Source organism: Lepisma saccharinum, chromosome 12 (genome assembly GCF_977018435.1).
Source record: "Lepisma saccharinum chromosome 12, izLepSacc3.1, whole genome shotgun sequence".
Lineage (NCBI taxonomy): Eukaryota > Metazoa > Arthropoda > Insecta > Zygentoma > Lepismatidae > Lepisma > Lepisma saccharinum.
The window spans coordinates 35,869,716-35,892,251 of record NC_139240.1 but is presented as its reverse complement, the minus strand read 5'-3'; the positions used below and the strand labels follow the sequence as shown (position 1 = coordinate 35,892,251).

General features: G+C 36.6%; 1 protein-coding gene across 2 annotated transcripts in view; it reads left to right on the top strand.

The window, feature by feature from the left end:
• The window catches only part of LOC145995978 (uncharacterized), a 72,191-nt gene that overhangs the window by 1,949 nt on the left and 47,706 nt on the right, over positions 1–22,536 (top strand). For both annotated transcript variants that reach the window (XM_083132084.1, XM_083132083.1), the window contains exons 2-4: positions 10,614–10,860; positions 14,232–14,534; positions 20,069–20,171. In XM_083132084.1, the coding sequence (XP_082988210.1) occupies positions 10,654–10,860; positions 14,232–14,534; positions 20,069–20,171 (613 nt within the window). In that variant the 5' untranslated portion in view covers positions 10,614–10,653. The remainder of the gene's footprint in view (positions 1–10,613; positions 10,861–14,231; positions 14,535–20,068; positions 20,172–22,536) is intronic.

Genomic DNA, 22,536 nt, shown 5'->3' with positions numbered 1-22,536 from the left:
ACAGGGGGTTACGTAATCGAACGCACAGAACATTTGATTCACGCAGTCGACGGTAATGGTGGCACGAGCTATCGTGCAACGGAATAGAATAGAATAGAATACTTTATTAGTCATTAGACAACATGATTGCAATAGACTTCGTCATAATAAGTATATAAATACTAATATAAAAAATTACAAAAGAAAAGAAAATTAAAAATACATAATAAAATATTACACATTCAACAATACAGTTTGCAAATTACACTACATGGTTTATTACAGCGATAGCAATTGGAAAATAGTACTCTATTTTGATTACAATACAAGTCATGTACAAAAACCCAATTTACAGCTCTGTGATGCATTATGAGTAGACATTTACATTTTACAGGCCCTGACGGAAGTGTTCTTCAAATTCCGTGACACTATATATACAATATCGTACTAATATATTATTAATGTGTTTAGCAAACTGCTTGTTTTCTAAATTACGTATAGAAGCTGGTAGCAAATTGAATAATCTCATTCCATTATGTTTAAAATTTTGTTGAGTCTTGCATAGTCTAGCGTATGGCATTTCTATATTCAGATTGTGCCTTGTATTATAGTCATGTACATTAGAACGCAACCTAAAACTGGGGAGGTTTTCCTTTATGTACATTAAACTATGATAAATATTTATAGAGGGCACTGTCATAATTCGGTATTCCTTAAAGAATTCCCTACATGACTCCATATCCTGTACTCCTTTAATACAACGTATAGCCTTCTTTTGCCATTTAAAGACTTCCTTTGCACCTGTAGAGTTTCCCCATAGTAAATTTCCATACAGTAAGTGTGAATGGAAAAGAGCGTAGTACACAGAGATCATCATTTCTTCACTTACAGACCTTTTTAATTTCCGCAATAGATATAAGACACGGGCAAGTTTCTTACATAGTTCCTGGGTATGAATTGACCAGCTTAATTTTGTATCTAAATATATGCCAAGCAATTTTACATAATCCTGATTATTTAAGGTGCATGGTGGGTTATTTAAGTAGAAAAAGTGAGTTTCTGTTTTTGTCGTATTTAACACCAAGCTATTTGTTTTAAACCATAAAGAGGAAGCATTTAACATTTCTTTATTTTTGATACTAAGGTTAAGAATACTATGATCATTTGTAATAAAGGTAGTGTCATCAGCATAGATAGCTGTTTTATACGGTAGGTCATTCATATAAACTAAAAACAAAAATGGACCTAACACTGATCCTTGGGGGACACCAGACAAAACGTCTAGCTCATCAGATTTCTTATTATTAAATTTTACTATCTGTCTTCGATTCGTGAGATAAGACTTAAGAAGGGATAGTTCAATACCCTTTATTCCATAATACTGTAGTTTTTTAAGCAAGATTTCATGCGCAACTGTATCAAAGGCCTTACTTAAATCTATCAAAGTAGTACATGTATATGAGCCAGACTCGAAACCATTAATTATCTCATTTACGACCGTCTCTACCGCATTAATAGTAGATAACCCCGATCTGAATCCAAAGTGGGCTACATTAATAAGTGAATTCTGTTCAAAAATAGGGGGTCAATTGTTTTTTTACACAGTACTCTATAATTTTAGAAAACACTGGAACAAGGGATATAGGTCGGTAGTTACCAGGGTTATCTCTGTCACCCTTTTTGTGGATAGGGACTGTTATAGATATTTTTAGGTTATCAGGAAAAATACCATCATTTAATGTCCCATTAATAAGATATGTAATTGGAAGTGCTATTATGTCAATTATATGCTTTATAATAAATGTTGATAGACCGAAAAAATCTTCACTATAGGAGTTTTTCATTTTTGACACAATAATTAAAATTTCATCCGTACTAATCTATATCCACTTAAAATTTATATGATTAAATTGTGGGAAACTTTGCTTACCAAGATAGCCATTAAGATCATTGTTGACATTTTCTTCATAGTTCACAGGAATTTTGTTTAAATGTTCAAGATTGTTTATAAAGAAACTATTAAACTCATTGGGTGTGATACTTGGCAACCTTGTTTCGTCCGTTATCTTTGTTTCCTTTTTGATTATTGACCAGGCAGCTTTGCATTTATTACTTGCCTTAGCTATGTACTCTTCATTAGCTTTTAGCTTAGCTAATTTTATTTCCTTTCTAATTTTTTTTTTAATCTCATTATAGTTCAATTTAGAAGTTTGATCGCCATTTTTGGCATTATCATGTAGTCTGAGCATAATAGCTCTAAGGTTCGCTAATTTAGGAGTGAACCATGTTAGATGTGTTCTCATTTTCTTCTTACCAGTGCTGATAGTTCTGTATTTTATTGGACTGCACTCATTATAAATATCGACAATTGTATGTGTAAATTTGTTCCATGCTTCAGTCAAATTATTACAGGTACTTAACAATTCATAGAAATTTATTTCAATAAGGCTATCTCTGAGGTTTCTTATGTTAGTTTCACCAAGCAATCTAAAACTTGTAGTTTTTGAGGTGGGGGGTGTGTTATAAATTAAAATTGGTAAAATAAGCCACAGACCGCTGTGGTCTGATAAACAGGGATCAATAGTTCCACAGGATATCATATTTCTGTTAACATTAGTGATCACATTATCAATGCAAGATTTCATTCTAGTTACTTGATCATTAGCATAATAATAATCATAAGACCTGAGAGTATCACAGAATGATTTCTTTACAGCATTATCAATTAGAACATTTATGTTTATATCTCCCAAGTAAACAACATCAAATTGCTTGTACTTATCAATGGACCTTGTAAGTTTTTCCCATTGTAACAAAAACACATTTAAATCTGAATTAGGAATGCGGTATATGGATATGACCACAACTTTCAAACTGTTAAATACAATGCCGGTAACTTCAAATACTCCTTCAACACATAAGTGATGTATATCTAACGGTTGATACTCCTTATAGACTTTCTAGAGAAAATACTAGCTAACTTGTAATTTGAGGGGATGTACATATCTATTTCATCGTTAACCAACCAATGTTCATTAACGGAAAAAACATGACAAGGAAAATCATCCAAAAAAAGTTCCAACTCCGGTAATTTATTTCTAATAGATTGTAGATTAATATGAAAAAGTAATAAATTAGTTGCACTTTCAGGCTGTGAAGTTTGTTTTTTGCCACCATTACTATTCGAACGTACTACTCTATAAAGGCTATCTTGAAGTGGTTTCGTTAGATTTGATTGTTTGACCTGGCTCCACACTGAAGCAGTTTTTTTTATGGAGTCAGGTTCACAAGGGAGTTTCCCTGTTCATACCAGTTCATTGGTATTATTTCCTTGTACATATTTGCAAATATTTTATTGCTTACCTTCTGTATTTCATAACAGACAAATTTCTTACCTAGCCTATTAAGGTGAAGTCCGTGTCTAGTGTAAAACCTTCTGCCTATCAAACTTATGTCTACAACACTTACATTTTTTAAATGTTTGCTAAGTTTATAAATTTCTTGATTCACACGATCTATTTCTACATTTACACATGACCAAGGTAGGAGATCGTAACGGTGAGGCACTGTGAACAGAGGAACATTTGTGTGCAGAAGAAGTTGTAATCGTCTCCTCAAAGTTCTCATAAACACACTTGCTTCCATTTCTAGCAATGTCATTTGTTCCTGCTAGTAAAACCACGAGATCCTTTGAGCATAATTGCATGTTTTCTTGAGACACCTCCATTGTGGCTTCCTTGAAAGTTGTAGCTACATTCCTTCCTTGACTATCGGTATACAAGCATATTTTCCCCTTATAACTTGTGTTCTTCAAATACTTTCTACCAGCGGAAATGCGCTTTGTACTATAGGAGTCTGCCTTGCACTTTAAACTGTTTGTTTCTTCAGGTACGGTGGACACATCTTGTAGTATCTCGAAACGGTTTCGTGACTGGAAATTGACGGAATTTTCCTTAATGGGGGGCTCTTAGATCTTTTCTTGTTCTTTATTACAGATGTCCATGTATTGCTAACATTAGAATTTGGCCTACCTGGTAGAGTTGGCCAGTCTTTACTGGGACTATACCTGTAAAGGTCCTCGGATTCTCCTCCTTTGCACTCTAATTGTTTTTGGAGGATTTGATTTATTGTTCGTAAAGACTCCATTTCCTCCGTAAGGTTTCTAATTATACTTTCATAGTCTTCTTTCTGAATATTATAATCATCACGTTGTGCACTTTCCTTTGTCACAGTTTTCTGATAGTTTACGCAAGTTACACACGCCCACACATTTTCTGGTATATTGGCCTCATTAACATTAGAACATTTTGAGAAATGATACCATTTATCACAGATATCGCATAAAATTCCATTTTTCACTTAACGAGAACATTTACCACATTTACTATCTTGTAAAAATGTTGAGAACTGAGAGCACGAGATACCTACGTCTACCTTGTTAGGCGCCATCTTATTACGGAGATACATGAATGTCGAAAAATACATGGTTTACAGGCCGAATAACTTGCACGATTCGTAAAAACACTTTTCCCAGCTTCAGAAAGTCCACAAGAACCAAATTCCGTAAGTACTTTCTCGTCTTTTCTCCTCTAAATTTCAAGAAATGTGTTTCGGGTTTATCTAATCGTTACCATGCGGAGTTTTAGTGATTACTTAAGATTTTGTTCAACATATGCTTTCATGGTTAGGTTAGGTTTGGTTCCCTTAGCATTAACATAAAGTCCCTAAATGCATTACACTCTCTGCTGTCCTGCCATTCTCAACTGGTCCTTCCTCTTCAAGTGACAAACACACTATGCGGCAACACTGTAGACAGCGCAACTCGGTGGCTACATTCCACAAAACATGGCTTCCTCACTTCTTTCTGGAGAAATATCGCCATTATGAAAAGCAATATATTACACCTTATACACTAATATCCAAATTTCAAACAGTGACCGGGACATCAGAACCTCTGATACTTCATCCGGAAAACTTATTTGGTTAGTACATTCTGTCACCTTCAATTACTCCTGTATATTGTTAATGTGGAAAACATGACAGGGAAACCAAGGTTACCATGAATCCATAACATCTCTCGACTTGTTTGTGAAATATCAATGTGTCATGCATCATGCTAATGAAGTGACAAACATTCACGATCTTTTGTGGTTTTATTATGGTCAATCAAAGTAAATTTTTGCCATGGACTCGTAAACAATATACAATGGAGCACTAGGTCATACATTTTTTAATGTAGCACATTAGACACCTACATGACAGTTACAGTGAATGTAGTATTCTGAAATACAATTTTTCAGGTCAAATTTTGGGGTTTCTAAAATACATTTTATCATGTCTAAATTTTGGGGTTTCTAAAATACAATTTTCAGGTCTAAATTTTGGGGTACCCCTGACCCTCTGTACCCCCTAGAGAAAGCGAAATATTTTGCATGGTATATGAATATTTTGTTATTTATGAAAGTTTTCAGTTGATTTTAGCTTGCGGAAATGTGTTATTGTGAAATAAAGTAGTCTGTTACTTTACCGTGAAGAATAACCCAAAGGTTTCACGCAAGTGAATTAAGCAACTATAATTTTACGTTGTTACATTTGGTTCCTATAGTTATTATCGATGTGTTCTTTCGCTATTTGAGTGTGCATACAAAGCATTCTAATAATAAAAAGTGGTGAAAGCACTCGGAGTTAGCAGGTTTTTGCTTATGCGTGTCATACTTTGTGATTGAATATCTCCATTATTTGTGTTTTCCGCATGCTGGAACTAAACTGTATATACGTGTACAGTGAATATTTCTACGCAGGTTTATAATATCATATCACTGCTGCATATAAGAACTCAAACTGACTCAGACTTGCAATGTTGGAGAATGCCCGTGACAGGGAAGGGTCATTGTGTATATTGAGACTAATTTAACACCCATTGTTTTCCCAGAACACAACTCAGATGTCAACATGGTGGCAAAAAGAGCAGATGGAAGGAAAATGAATGGGTCATTGTGTGTGTGTTGAGAAGTGTTGTTTCTCAATGTTTCTACGAGAAATGATAACTCCAGCTGTAGACGATGAAAATTTATGGGACTTGGACGGCCAGGTTTAAAATGTCTTGCTCGATCTTATGATGAACTTTAAAGTGGCGAGTTTTATGAAAACTTCTTGCACGGAAGAAAAATATAGAACCCAGCCTTTAACTTGTGTGCTGCAGTTTCCTAATTGTACAACATTGCACTTCTGCAATAGGCTGGTTGCCAAGGACATGCTCTGCGCGGCCCCGCCCGTTATCACTTCTAAAACCGTTTGCCAGATAGCCAACAGAAACTAATTAAACAATGGGAAACCTCAGCTCCAAGTTCCGATTGTTTAATTATGAATTGATCATGGTTCATGTGCATGATTTACATTGTTCGATTTGTATTTATGCCTGTTTACATATACCTCATCTTGTCTGGAGAATGATTTTTTCCTTCCATACACACTTATGTACTTTTTCGGTTACTAGAAGCGTTTCCTTTATTGTCATCTTGGTTGAGGATGTGTGTAGTATTCCGTCCTTAATGCTTTCGTTATGAGGTTAGGCAGGTCAGTTTATGGGCTCTAGGTGCTAATAACACCATGTGTGTCTAAATGATTTCGCTGGTAGGTTAGGTGGGTTGGGTTTAGGGCTATACTACACAATTGACCCTTGTGTTTTACCATGTGGAAGTAAAAAAAAATATTTGTTCACTAATAGTAAGTATTTTACACTTCAAATTGGCACTGTACATTTCTCAATTAAACGTTCCAGTTCAATGAAATAATAAAGAAGTTACTACTACAATACTTGCCATAGCTGCTTTCCTTTAACCAAACCCATGTTGTAAACACACATTATTATCAGGTCGAACTTTGGTTTTCAATGTGGATATACCGTATGTCTCTGAATCCAAGACAACCCCCATTTTTCAACAAGAAAAACTATATTCAAAACTTACAAATGGTTACCGTTCTGTAGCGTACCTTCGTATAGTATGGTATGTCACACTTTACTATGAAGTTTACAAGTGGAATATACAACATCTCACAACAATTGATAAAAAAGAAATGTTCAGAACAACGATCACTGCGTGCTGTCGCACAACAATGCTCAAGGCGCATGCGGACGTTCAAGGCTAAAGCGGTAGGCGTGTTAGAGGAAAGAGTTAGAGCTTAATGGAAGCTCATGGTTCTGTTCAGTAAAGAAAATAAAAACTCCACATCATATGCTGCAAAAGCAAGATGACCCCATACTTCTGGGCATGAAATGGATGCAAGAAACCTCATCTTGGATTCAGAAATATGCGAATTTCCACTAGGATTCAATTTTTTTTATTTTTTTTATTGGTATTTATGATTTTTATTTTGTTTTTGGATATTGAGATTTCTATTTCTTTATAACTGCAATTTATTTTCGTTAATTTAACTTGTTTTTCTTCCATTTGTGTCGGATATACAGGGAGGTTATTTAAGTCTTTTACCACGAGAGCGTCAGCCACTTGGCATCCCCTTCATGCAACAGGTCCTGGCAAATTGCGTTACAGGAAGTCCTTAACAGAAACCGCTTGTTTTGTAATGTTTCGACTTTTCACAATGGGAAAAGGAAGGCAGAAAGGGGAGACAGCATCCTGGTGCATAAAGCGCATCGAAAGCGTAAAATGATATTTAAAAGTAATAATAATGGTGATCACTAACCTCCTGTGATAAGAGATGTTGAAAATGCCCTCCTTCAACAGCGATACAATACGTTTCTTAGGTTCAAGAGATCCTGTGTCTCGTAATGGCCTGACCACTTTTCTGCAAGAGTACGTTTTCACGTAATTATCGTACATAAAAACTATTTGTTCAAGACTACATTTGTTTAGCGGCATCACTAATGAATCAATTACAATTAACACACAATAAAGCACTAGCACTGAATAGCACACAAACTCAATAACACAGTATAAACAACACGCGTACTGATAAACGCAAACAAAAGTGAACATGAGTGTGCACTTACGACATCTGGTAGCTGACAGTGTTGCCAACCATTTTTCGACAATGTCCCAACAGACATAGTCAACATGTCTACTCGGTGCTTCCACAATTAGCAAATTTAGGATACAGGAACCCTCCCCGATTTTTGTAATATTTCGCATACTCACTAATTGAAGTCTCCTAATCACGAATTTAAAGTTAAAATTTGGGGGTCACATGTAGAAATTGCCAAATAATCTAAATTGAGTGGTCTGAGATCGGCACGATTGCTCATAATTTACCTGAAGATTTTATGTTTCCAATACTTAAAAAAACAACTTATATATTACTGATATTACTACGACCCCAAATTTTAACTATGTTTGCCTAACCTTACCTTACCTTACCGAGAATGGTCAGTGGGGCTATCCGTGAATGGTTTTGCACTAATTGTGATTACGAACCGATAAAAAAATCTTATTTACGTATCACTTTAACGGCAAACGTTCATCATCAAAGATGCCATTTTCGTATCCTGCAATTTTTCGATCGATGCACTGTTGCCAAACTTACCTGTAATCAAATCAGTCCACATTCCACATGTTCTTCTACATCGTGATTGTAGATAGATAAGTTTATTAATTAGCCCACGGCCATCCTCCTGCACACTCCACCTAACAATCTGTACAACATTAACAACTTTTTTACTGTTCTCCTCCGCCATTCTTACACAATCCATGCTCTCCAAGTATGAAATCACCAGTGTGGCAATGCTGTAGACAGTGTAACAAATTGCGAACGTCAATTGTTCATATCACCAAATGTGACTACCATACTTATATACGGAGAATCATTGCGAGAATTGAAAAGCTTATTTTACAACTTCTACATGTTAATGAACAATTTTTTCACCTCACTCCAACATATTAACCTGAGATAAATCATCATGACTAATTATTTCGTGAGTATAAGACGTAGCATTGAAATTACAGAAGCGTCCAATATTGTAAATTCTTGTCTTACTGAATAACGTTGAGTCGTTTACTGTTGATTATGTTATTTGAAGTCATACATGCTGCTGGTGTGAATAGATAGGTGTTGGTTGGTGATGCTGTATTTCCTGCAGTCTTTAACAATTCTGGTCCCATTTTATTTCTCTTTTTTGTTTTTGTATCACTTAACATTGAACATATTCTTTCCATTTCCAAGTTAGAATGTGGCAATGTTAGGACAATTTTCGCGAGAGTGGAAATGTTTTCAAAAAATAATTTGCCTTGAAAGTTCTTGGTAACTAATAACATGTTCCGTAATTCTGATGGAGATTTGTTAATTAGTTCTTTTTTTCTCCTGCTTGCTAAAGTATCCAGAGAAATTAATCCAGTCATTCCAAACCGAGTGCGAAGAAAGTGCAACTGACTGGCGAGTAACCTTTGCACATTAAAATGTTATTTTCCAAGATTGAAAAAAGTCCCTACGTTTTCCCTCATTTGGCAAAATCTGTCCCTATGCGGGGAAAATATAGTGGAAAGACCCTATTCGTAGGGACATGTCCCTGCGGTTTGGCATCACTGCCAACAGGTGTCGCATTTGTGCAGTATGAAGTGCCCTCTCGTTGCTGACAACTCCCCCGATAAGCAGCCGGCGCTCTCGAGACAACTGAGGATAAAGTAGTGATGTCTAATCTTAGATTAGATGTCAGAAATAAGGTGCCAGAAATATTTGTATTTGGGAGGTCACCTTTTCCAGCATCCTTGAGACAAATTACGTGCTTATTTCAATTGTAATTGTAACCGTAATTTTGAAAATTGGGAACATTACAAAACAAGCGGATTTCCTGTGCATGATGGGGGGCCGCCATTGCGATTGCATACTGCAGGACGGGCTATGCCCGTCGTTTGTCCACATTGACTTTAAGTGCCCTGTGGGCTATGCCCGTCGTGAGACCCCAATGTGTTAACATGGGCCAACTTGAATCCAAAAATTTCAAAACTGGGGAATACTATCATGGCGGCAAGCGTAACTTCATATTTCCACTTGTAACAACTACTGATTATTGTCCATGATTTCATTGTCTGAGTGGAAGTGCCGATCCTTCAATGCCTTTTTCAATGGACCAGAGATATGGAAGTTGCATGCTGATAGATCAGGGCTATATGGTGGGTGTTCCAACACTGTACACCCACTCCCGCTTTACCTCTACACAGGGTTGTCGCCTCACACATACATAAATGTAACCCAATACATCCACTGTTCCATTTTCATTTGATCTCCCCTAATATTATTTTTAGTTTGCGTCAGAACAGAAGTGTCCAATGTGTGCACTGTCAACATGAATGACCCTTTGGAAGTGTAAGGCAGCATGATCAATGATTCAACAGCAAGATGTTCACTGTTCACAAATTTCAACACCACATTTTCACCTGGTGGTAAAAAATTGAACTATTTTTTTTCTGTCAGCATTTACTTCCCCCTGGTCTCTTTAGTCTCTACACCAAGTTGTAACCACCTGTTATCATCACTCATCTTCATCATCATAGTAAGCCAAAAGTGGCAGGAAATGACAGTAAACAAAAATTGAATTAAAACAGAATATAAGTGTATGTTTATGGGGCAATATTCATTGTCGGTTCATAGACTATCGACTCATTTCTGATTTTACTTTTCAGGTACTAGGTGATAACTAAAGTTTGAAGTTTGACACTACCAATGATGACCGGAAGTAGGCAGAAAGATGGCTACTCGGAGGGAAACGAAGGAGTGGTTAGCGAAGATGAGGAGGACGATTTTCCGGGATGGTACAGTGAACAGATGGACACTGAGAGCCTTCAGTTGATGTACTCCGTGTTGCACTCGCAAGATCTTTTGGAAGACGAGGACGACTCAATGTCTAATGAATGTAGTTCAGAATGCAAGGTATGTCCCAGTGATGGTAATAGGGATAGTTTTCATCTGCAGGAGGGGATCGGGACAAAGTGCTGGTAAAAACAATGGCGACAGCACGGGGTAGTAGCAGCAAATTTCAGTTGTATTACACTTCTAAATGTCTAGTCTGGAAATCCTGAAGATGCCAGGGAAATTTACTCTTTCTGGAAAAATCCAGATTTCTGAAGTAATACACTAAGAAAAAATTTGAACAAAGAAGGAAACGAATTTAAAATTTGTTGTGGACAAACTATACTTGAGTTTGATATACTGAGCATTACTGGTTGTTACAGTAAGAAATGCATGTTTTAAATACTCTAGGAAAAGGGGTTTTGACCTATATCCAAGTAGAAGTCTACTACAGTAAGTGGCTATTGACCACTTTCTTCTTGCAATTTTTGCATTAGGTTTGGTTGATATTTGGATTTATACAAATATTACTAAATCTTACTACAGTTATGCATTTTTATGCTACAATTGTTGCAATTTTTTATAAAAAAAAATTCTTTGTTTACCATAAGTTAACACATGGCAAATAATACTTAAAAGCTAGCCCCTGATGACCCCATATAACAGTCAATTTTCATTCAGTTGTTATTACTTTAAAGTACCCCATGCACTTTGCGCCAAGTCATGAGGTTAGGGCCCCACACATTTTTCGATCTCGGGCCATTTTGTAGGTGATGTGTTCAGCACCATGTTACAGCCACATTAAACCCCCCCAGGTACCCATTTATTTGAGGCTGGGTGAGCCCCAGAGCTTCTTTATGCAGGGACAATGCCAGAAAAATTTCAACGTCAGATCACACACCATGGGTCTCCTGCATAGCAACCCTACCAACTAGACCACTGCATCTTCAACGTGTGAGGTGAATATTGTAAAAACTTGGTTAAGTGTGATTCTGAGGCTGGTGTTTAGCTAAAATGTACTGACATTCTTACAGACATGTTTAAATACATTAATTGCTGGTATGGAAAACCTGGAAAAGTCAGGGAATTTTGTTCTTTTTAGACACACTGTATTGGAATATTACAAATTCATTAACTGGTACAGCTAAACCACAAACTCTTACACTTATCTCAACAAGGTTTTTACCAGTGGTCGGAAGTAGCGAGCTACTTGTACCAGAGCTACATTTTTAAAATTGTAACTGTAGCGAAGCTGCAAAATTCTCGTACCTTGTAGCAAAAATTCGCTACAGCTACATCTACATTTCTTCTACCTGTTTGGAGATAAATCTTGTGTGTGGCAACAGTGTCAAAAGATTGTCAATATTGATGCCTACTTGATAATAGCAATGCTTATAATCCAGGTGATATATATTCTGATATCCCAGATTATAGATATATGCATAATTATTTAATTAGTATCTCAGTAATTCTGATATCCAGTGGCAGTAAATGGAAAATCCAAATGTCAGATATTCAGATAAAAATATATCAAGATATCCATCATATAGATTTCCAGTCATTCAATGGACATTTCCACTATGTAACAAATGCAAAATATGTTTTAAATCCATAATGATACATAAATGGGACGGGCAAGGTTTTTAAGCAATAGTTAAATATTGCCTTCAAACATTGCCGAAATTCACATCCTACTTCACTGAAATAGTAACATCCTACGATTGGCCTGGCGGTAGCGTGAAGGAGTGTAAGTATAATTGCTAAATTTTCTTTTGATTGATTGAGTTGGTGTTTTAAGTCCACTTTATGCACAGTAAGGCTAATCGGGACAGGACCTACAGTTTAAAGTGGGATCCGAACCACTATAAGCCTTCACCAGGTATCAAACCCGGGACCCCTTGATTACAAGTCAATGATGTTATTTTCTTTTGAATATACATGTGAATGTTTATTGGTTTGATGTGCAAGAATAGTGAAGTAGCGAGTAGTGAACACAGGAGTAGAGTAGCGAGCTACTTTTTGGTAAATGTAGCTGTAGCGAAGCTACTTTTAAAATGTAGCGTTCTAATCACTGTTTTTATATGGAGTAATTTAACTCTTCTCTATAAGTGTATTACTCTGGGATTTAATCGTTAGTTTTTCAGGCTGAGATAATGATATCATCTGAGCTTGTGTAGCTGTTATTTGGAAATGTCTTCAGCCAGAAGTTTGAGTTGCAGGTGGCACCACTGTTCACAGTCTGAGCAGAGACAACATCTGGATCACAATACTCACACGTGTATCAACCACATAACCATTTTTTTTTTCAGAATATTTTATTTCTGTGCCCATTAAATTCGTGTTTCACTATTTTCTGTTTTGATACTTCAGTATTTATCTCGATTCACCTATTACTGCAAATATTTCACACTAAATGAACTTTGAAAACTGATATTTGCCACGAATGAAGAACTGCAGATCCGATCATGGCTGATCATCAGTGATGAAAGACCTGGGCAGAGAATTTGATTTTCAGGGACCAGAAGATAATGTTCTTGAGCCATTAAACAGTGATCATGAAAGCAACATGGATTAATCTTCCTGTGAAGGTGATCCTAATTTACTTGTCCTTTCTCCTCAGTATATTTGGCAGGAATAAACTACATTCCTCCTTGTCAACATGAAAAAAATTATGGAATTTATTACTAATGTTGTGCATATTGGTTAACATCAAAAGTAAATACAGAGAGTCTTCTTCATGAAGCTGAAGAAAAGAAGCTTTGTAGAAAAGTGAGCTAAGTTTCTTTGTATTTATTTACTACCACATCTCTCATTTCCCAAAATATGAAATCAAATGTAAATTTAAATAAAATTATAGCTATTGTTATGTTTTCTTGATAAATTGTTTATCACACTGAAATCAATAATATTGCAACAAAAGATTAGCAATAAATATTTATGAACTACTTTTAATGCGATCAATGTAAGAATATATTGAAAGAAATGACAAATAAAACCAATGAAATTCATGTGTGAGCATGGTGTATACAAACTGGTATGCGCATGGAGCATCTTAACCAATGAAGTTGATGTGGCATAATGTATTAGTTTCAGAACAGAGAGAGGTAGCCCGATTTTCGGATTAGTAGCACTGTCACTATGTAATCAAGGGGCCCTAGGTTTTATCCGTGATGGAGACACATTGCACAATGAGTCAGTTTTGATTGGCTTACATCAAGTCATCGGATGTGGTGCTATTGAGTGTTTTGAATTTTTGTTTTCAGTCTACAGAAAGGCTTATCAGGACAGGGCATAGAGTTTAATGTTGAATCTGAACCACCAGGTATCGAACTCGGGACCCCTTGATTACGAGGTAACGACGTTATCACTGTGCCATCAGGGAGACCATGTAGAGCTGTGACACAAGTAATATGAGAATACTTGGTACCTGAAGTTGTTATTTCTCTTTTCAGTGCAAGCAAGGTGAATGGTCTTCTGATGTAAGTAATGGATGCAGTTCTTCACATAGTTTCCCAGAAACAAGCTATCCAATTTGTGAGGATGTACAGGACCGGAAGAGGAATTTTGGTTTCTTCACGGAAGACTGTAATGCCTTCGTGGATGCTGAAGGTGGGGTTCAAGTGGGCGGAATTGTCGTGAAGGTCAAGGATGAGAAAGCGGGAGACGAACAGGTAGCAGAAGGAGACAACGAAGATGATTTTGAATGCTTTGTTGTCATGGAGAAGGTTGCGCATGACGGGGAAAAGAAACCGGAGGTGAGTTTGAGAGAACCAGAAAATATGCAGTTTCTGTGACCCTCTCTAAGTGTGGATTGATCTGTTGTAAGAGTTCAACATACTTCAGGGTGTCTGTATGAAAAACTTGGAAAAGTCAGGAAATTTACTTTTGCTGGAAATATCAGGGAAATTTACTTTTTTTCTGGAAAAGTGAACATTGCCGTAAAAGTTACGATAAGCTACAAATTTTAAGATTATTGTGCACAAATTAGGCTTCAGTTTTAGTATTACTGGTACTTACAGTAAATTGTTTATTAAATGCTGTAGAAAAAGACATATTTTGAACTCTTTATCATAGAAATGTACCACAATGAGTGTATTTATATTTACTGCTTTCTTGTTGCGTTTTTGTGGGAGGCATGTGTGCTAGATATATCTGTAGTAATATATTAAATTTGATAATATATATGTATGTGCATTATTTGCACTATAGTTATGGATTCGTAGGAAAAAGAATTTATTGTTAATTGTTAGTCAATGTATTTCAAGCGTTGCACAGAAACACTCTCCTTATCCGAAAAGCATTGCATAGAAACTATCTTTCCCTATCCAACAGTCAATTAGTGATCCTCTAACCCCAGAGGTCCCAGGTTCAATCCCAGTATAGACATGGGTTTAGAGCATTCCACAAAAAGTAGTCCTACTCCTTGTAAATCACAAAATGTTTTAATCCGAACATTATTATTGTTTTTTTTAATTGCATTAAAGTTAAGTGTTTGTGAATGCATATAATTTGCATCAACATAAATTATTAGTATTTGCAGCCTACACGCTTCACAGATAATTGATTCAAATGCTGCTACATTTTTGAAGTATCACGCACGTAACACATTTTTCTTAATGCTTTTCGTGCATGTTGTGAAATGACTATGTGGTCGTATTCTCTTTATTTTTCATTTGTTAGCAGACACCACAGATTACTTATAATTCTATAGGGATGGGACTGATTAATCAGTAGTCTATCGGTATCGGCCGATATAGGCATGTCGGTGTATCGGTAAAATTACCTATTATTTTACCGATCCGATATATCGATTATTATCTGATCATTTAGTGCAAAATTCTGACATATTGTTTTATTTATAATATCCATCCCTACTTTCTAAAAAAGTAAATCTCTAAATATGCAATTTCTCTTGCACTGCAGTCACCTTGAAACACACATTTATTAAGGAGGTCAATGAACCTTTCAGGTTCTTCAAGGACCATTTCTACTTTTATATCGGATTGGTTTCGGTAAATTTTTTATCGGTATCAGCCAAAATTCTAATGGGCCCAGCCCTATAATTCTATGAAATCATTTTATGAAAATTTATAAGTATTTGATGTCTAGAAGCTTACATTTTATGTGTGAAATGTCAAACGTGTAATGCTGGAATTCCATTTTCTTTGTGAGTGTTCCTTCATGAGTTTCATCATTCATCCTCATCTTCATGGCAGAAAAGTGAAGTAAAATAAAACCAATCAATCATTCAATACTATTCTAAAACTTGTTTAATTCTATACAAGAGTGTTTAGTGTTCTTTCAGACCTGTTCTTGTACGCTAATTGCCTAAATAATTTGGGCAGGAAATTTTTTTATTCTTGAACTGGAAAACCTGGACAAGTCATGGAATTTTGTTTTTATGAAACTGTAAATACCCTGGTATTTACTTCTTTTTTGACAGAAACTCACAATGTATGTTATGTGTGAATTGCTCTCGTAAAGTTTGTATAGCAACATTGGCCATATCAGTCTTTCATTTTTGTATTTTTTTTTTAAGTAAGAAGGATAAAAACAGAAGGTTTGTTTCTCTGTTATGCTTGTCTTTGAATTGTGTGTTCCTCCTATAAACATCAGTCTATAGCATTGATTTCGTATTAGCATACAGCGGAATCCAGATTTTACATTTCCCTGCATTTTAAGTTTTTTTTGTTCTTGGTTCCCTAAAGAACGTATAATCGAAGTTCACTGGATGAACTCATTTTGTAGCACACATTAGATAGATGTGACCGCCACACAAGGGCCTGAGAAGGTTCCGCCATAACTGGGCTTTCTAACAACCCCCGCAGTTGAGAATTCTGTGAAGTCATCGTGGAAGCACTTGCCTTCCTTCGCCAGTCTTTTTATATGGAGGCATGAATGTTATCAATTAGTATACAGACATATGTGTATGCAATTCTTGTTGGAGTTTTTGTATACAACGTCGTATTTAGAGGGAGGGTCCGGGGGCATCAAGCTCCTCAGGAAAAGTTTCCAAGTACTAAAATTAAATAACCAAAATACTGAATTGCAGTATGTGAGTGGGAATGCTCCCGAACTCCGTTTGTTGGCGGAACTCAGGTACACGGAAGTCCACCATTTGTTACACCTTGTAAAGAATAGGTAAAGATGAATGACAGCTAAATTTGTCTCTTGTCGGTGGGTGGTCCGAAATTTAGAAAATAATATACATTTTAGTCAGTGCAATTCGTTTAAGTTTTAATTGAGAACCTAATTTCCTGAAGTGACAGACGCGATAGATCTTGTGTTTATAGGATGCAATAATAATAATCACTCCAATTTTCTCTTGCACGATCAATTATGAATGACGGTAAAGGTATAGTGCTCCCCTGTGCTTTGCACCATGCCATGAAGGCATATAGGGGGTGTGGAGTTAGGGCCCCACACTTTCTTGATCATGACCGAAGGTGGGGGTGATGTGATAAGCACCACACCTATGTCCACCTTTACCTCCCAGAGTTTCCTCCAGGACCCACATTATACAATGCTGGGAGGGTGCCGGAGCTGCTTGAACAGGTTGAAAAAATCCCTATTCTCCCCAGCCGGGGATCTAACCCGGGTCTCTCGCATGGTAGTCAGATGCCGTAATGACTAGGCTACCACGGCTTTAAGATTGATAAATTGTTTTATTTTATGTGGTGCTTTTTGCCACTTTTGGCTAATTGTGTAAATGAGGGAAAATGGTGGTAAGATATAGATGAGGCACAATCATAAATTCATATTGAGAGCACGCAACACAAGCCCCATAGAGGAATATACTGCCCATGGATTCAGACGCCCCTGAATAATGTAGTCCAGTGAGGTTGACATGTGGGTGTCTTGAGAAGGGGTCACTCCTTACACCCCCACAATCATTTATGAACATACCACAATATTTAGAGTAGTTTTTATGATGTACATAACAAATAATAATAAAAGCAAAGGAACCTAAAGGGTACCAAAACCTCTCTTCCCACAAAAGTATCACTAATGATGATAATAATATAATAAATAAAATTACATTGTTTTAATACCTTTATTATTATTATTATTATTAGAAGTAGTAGTTCCCATGAGCCGGCCCCCATGACAGAGTGGTTAGCACATCACCCTACAATGCAAAGGGTCACGGGTTCAAATCCGGGCATGAGTGATTATGAGAGCCCATCTTCGCAATTAGCCTAAAGTGGCAGAAAAGCAAAGTAAAATAAATCAAATTAAAGTACATAGTTCCCATGTCTATTCATTTGTGATTGGCATTCCGGCTATTGAATAAATTAGTTTTGTATTGACAGTGCCTGCAGAAATTAGTGCATGGTGAAGATAGTAATACATTACATTTTTATTCATGATTGGGAAAAGAGAGACGCGGTAGTATATAAATACGGAGAAACTAGTACTCACTTTTATCCGCGAAGCTGTTGTTTTTCTTCTTTTTCGATTAATTTCAGTGGCCACATTTTTATCATCTGGAACTATCAACATTTTCGTTAATCTCGTCGTCGCCTTGTAATCAAGGGGTCTGGTGTTGGATACCCGATGGATGCACATAGTTGTTTGGAAACCCATCTTTAAACTGTAGGCCAGTCCTGATTAGCCTATCTGTGCATAAAGTGGACTTAAAACAACAAATCAATCAATCGATCTTTTTGTTAATCTATACATTTCTCATTTTACTATTTATTTTGACATTAATTTTCTAGGTACAATATCTCCCTCTGATAAAAAGAATAGTGTTCTTAAGTAGAAAGAAGCTAGAAAATGAAAATGTGTTTTGTTACATGTATATTCTTACACCATCTCTTTACTGTTCATATAGGTAAGGTAAAGTTCCCATTTCCCATTTCACCGTGCCATTAAGCACACAATTCTCGTCATTTTAGATGTGTGATCAGCATCATGCTCCGGCAGACTTATCCAACCCCAAGGGTTGTACCCAAGAACCCATTTATTTGAGGCAGTGTGAACCCCATAGTCGCTTCATGCAGGGACAAGGCAGGAAAAATTCCGACCTTAGACCACATCGGGAATCGAACTCAGGTCTCGTTGCAGTCAGATGCCCTACGACTATATCACCGGCGTTCCCTGCCTCTGTTCACATAATAATCCATAATTATTACAAGTATTATCTGTTCTGTATCTATTTCTTTCTACTTAGTTATTTTATCGCATTTCTGTCACTTTTGGCTAATCGCGACAAGTGATATTTGGATGAAATTGATGAAGAACATGCACGCCCAGGCGAAAGTCGACCACTTTGTGCGCTCTGTCTTATAATACCGGGTGTTCCAGAAGTTTTTCCCTGATTACAAACTTTATTCATATCTGCTATATGCAATGTAGAAATGTGAAAGTGGTGCCAAAATGTTGGAAAACTAACCAAGTTTATTTGTTGTAGGTTTCAGTAATAAGGCTGTAGTGTAGCAGTGTCAGTGCCAAGGAATCCGGAATTATTGCTCTTGACATTGGGTGACATCTTTCCGTACAATGTTTCTTGGACTTGACAGGATTTGGGAATGAAGATAAATTCCATTTTTTAAATACCAACTTATTGATGGCAGATATTCTAGACGAAAGGATTCTGTACATTTCAAAGTTTCTCTGCACTGTTATTGGTGACCGGGTCTCGTGATACCAGAGGACATGCTGAGCTTTTTCCTGATTTGTTAACATTTCTGGTTTTCTGGGCACTGACACTGCTACACTACAGCCACGTTACTCAAACCTGCAACAAAAAAACTTAGTTAGTTTTTCAACATTTTGGCACAACTTTCACATCTCTACCTTGCATATAGCGGATATAAATAAAGTTTGTAATCAGGGAAAGACTTGTGGGACACCTTGTATATTATTATTAGCAGATATTGTAATATCAAGACAATTTTGCTATTCATATTACATGTGATACAATTGACCAACGTCCGAGAACACTTCCCGAATATATTTCCAGATAAGTACGTATGTCCATGCCATGCCCCAGAAAAGAAATGAACGACGTAATGAATCAAATAGTTTGTTGTAACTATTGAAAAATATTGAGACGTCATCGTTGTTTTCAAATGACTTTGTCAAAGTAGATGTCACAAGTTTACTATCCCCTCCCCCCACAGAAAAGGGGCTGTTATGGTCAGACCTCTTGAAGCGGGGTAGGGGAAAGTCTTCAACGACCTTGACTGCCACATCCATGTGCTTCTTTTGCATTATAATTTGGTGAAAGCGTTATCGTTTGTAACAGTACTATTGATATTTCTGTATGATGTTTTGATTGCAGGTGACTGGCAGAGTGGTGCAAACCCAAGCCACTGCACAGGAAACTTGCAAAGTGCCGAAAGAGAAGGCTGTGGCTGTATGTGACAGATATGGATCAGTAAAAGGTATTTTCTCCACTATCTACAGAAATTTTTTTCTTAAAATATGCTATTAAGGGTGTAAATGAATGAACTTTAATGTTAAGGCTTGGCAGGAGCTTTGGCTGATGCCAGAGCAGCTTTATTTGAATTTTCCTCTCCTTTCGAGAAACAGTTATATTCAAATATCCAAATAATTACATCATTACAATTCCTTCCAGAGCATTCAAGTGAACCTTCCTGCGATTTACATTCGCTGTTGTGTAGATAGTTGTAATAGTTTTGTGCCTATTAAACTATTGATAATATCTAAAAAAAAATGCAAAAGCAAACCACACAAAGATTGCAGAATAAATTCTAAACATATGTATTTTTTTCTCATTAACTCCACCCGAATGCCAAGATGATCTATGCTACGAAGGTCACAGTTTTCTTCCATTTTCCTCTTCCACCCCTTTTGCTATCTTTCCTGTGCCTTTTAACTTATAAATGTAAATAAACATTGTTATATAATCCTTCCTATGTTGCCAACGTATGTTAACATAACTTTGAATCTTTCTAGGAATCTACCCCACCATCTTCACGTCATGAGGAAAAGACTGATAGTGGTTATTGAAACTCTCTGTTTTACCTTAATAAAAGGTTTATTCGTCATAAAAGGCCTCCCCGATGGCAGAATGGTAGTGTCATTGCCTTTTAATAAAGGGATCCCGGGTTCAATATCCGGTGGAGGCACATAGTGGTTTGGATTCCACTTTAAACTGTAGGTCCAGTCCCGATTAGCCTTACTGTGCATAAAGTGGACTCAAAACAGCAAATCAATCAATCAATCAATTATTCGTCATAAAGGCAGTTAACAGTGATTTAGAAACATAAAATCACACATTGGTATTCTCTTGATATTTCTATACTACAGTTATCTTGTTGCTATGCTATTTTGAACTCGATAGATCTATCAGTTGACATTTGCAGGTTAGTCTATTTGACCTACTAATACTAGTTGCCTGTGACACCTTAAACATTTGACAAATTAAAAACGAACTAGCACAACATTCCAACTAAATATCAAAGAACTTTAGTGTATTGTCTATGGCATTATGTGCTGTTCATAGTTTTCATCCCAAATTAACACATGGCTCATTGCACAACTACTGTTCAATTAGATGGGCAATGAGGTAAATTCATCTTGTGAATCTAAAGGGTCCCGGGTTCGAAACCAGGTGGAGGCACATAGTGGTTCGGATCCCACTTTAAATTGTAGGTCCAGTCTCGATTAGCCTTAACTGTGCATAAAGTGGACTTTAAATAACAACTCAACCAATCATATTGTGAATCAACAATATGCTTCAATCTCACCATGTCTCTTGTGCATGTGTATTGTAACCACTTCTTTCAAATTTGAATGTTGAACTGTGTTACCTTTGTTTGTACTCTTGAACAAGTTAGATACAGATCACATTGTGGAAATTCTTCCTTTAGGATTCCAATTCGGATTTTTTAAGTTGTGACTACTTCACTTCTGAAGAGGAAATAGTATATTTACTGTTTAGGTTATTTTATTATGATAAATGAAAAGAGAAGTGAGATACAGTGAGACTAAATATCGAGAAGACAATTCTGTTAATCTATCTCACTAATCAATCACTTTGATAAATGCCCTCGGTTAAATATGAAGTCTTGATTGGCACATCACTTTGATAAATGCCCTCGGTTAAATATGAAGTCTTGATTGACACATCATTTTATGTATATACCTGTCAGAATTCAAATTAATGTTATAGCACAGTAGGAAGCTACGGATATATGTTGAAAAGGAATACGAGCTTACATATGCTGAGGAATAGCGTTTATGTTCAAACAATTATAAGCATTTTTATGCAAATTATATTGATAAAAACCAGGGAAAAACAAAGGTTACAGCAGTATCAAATTATGCATTCTTATGCTTCCATTCTTCAATTTTTAAAACTCCACATATGGTTAATTAACATCCAAAATGCAGAAGATATTTCTCTCACTTTAAGTCTTATTTCTCAAAACATCCATTTGAGGTAATGCATCTACTAGCTTGAAAATGCAGATGCAAGCAGATAATAATTTCCTGCTTCAAATTTAAACTTGGCAGCCGCGGTGGCTCAGTCGGTAACGCGTCTGACTACCATGCTCAAGGTCCCGGGTTCGATCCCCGGCCGGTTCAAATCCGGGAACTTTTCTAACGATGGAAGCGGCCCCGGCGCCCACCCAGCATCGAATAACATGGGTACCTGGGGGAAACCCTGGGGGGTAAAGGCAGTCAGGGGCGTGATGCTGATCACATCACCCCCACTCACGACCGGATCAAGAAAGTGTGGGGCGTTACCCCCACACCCCCTATACACCTTCATGGCGTGGT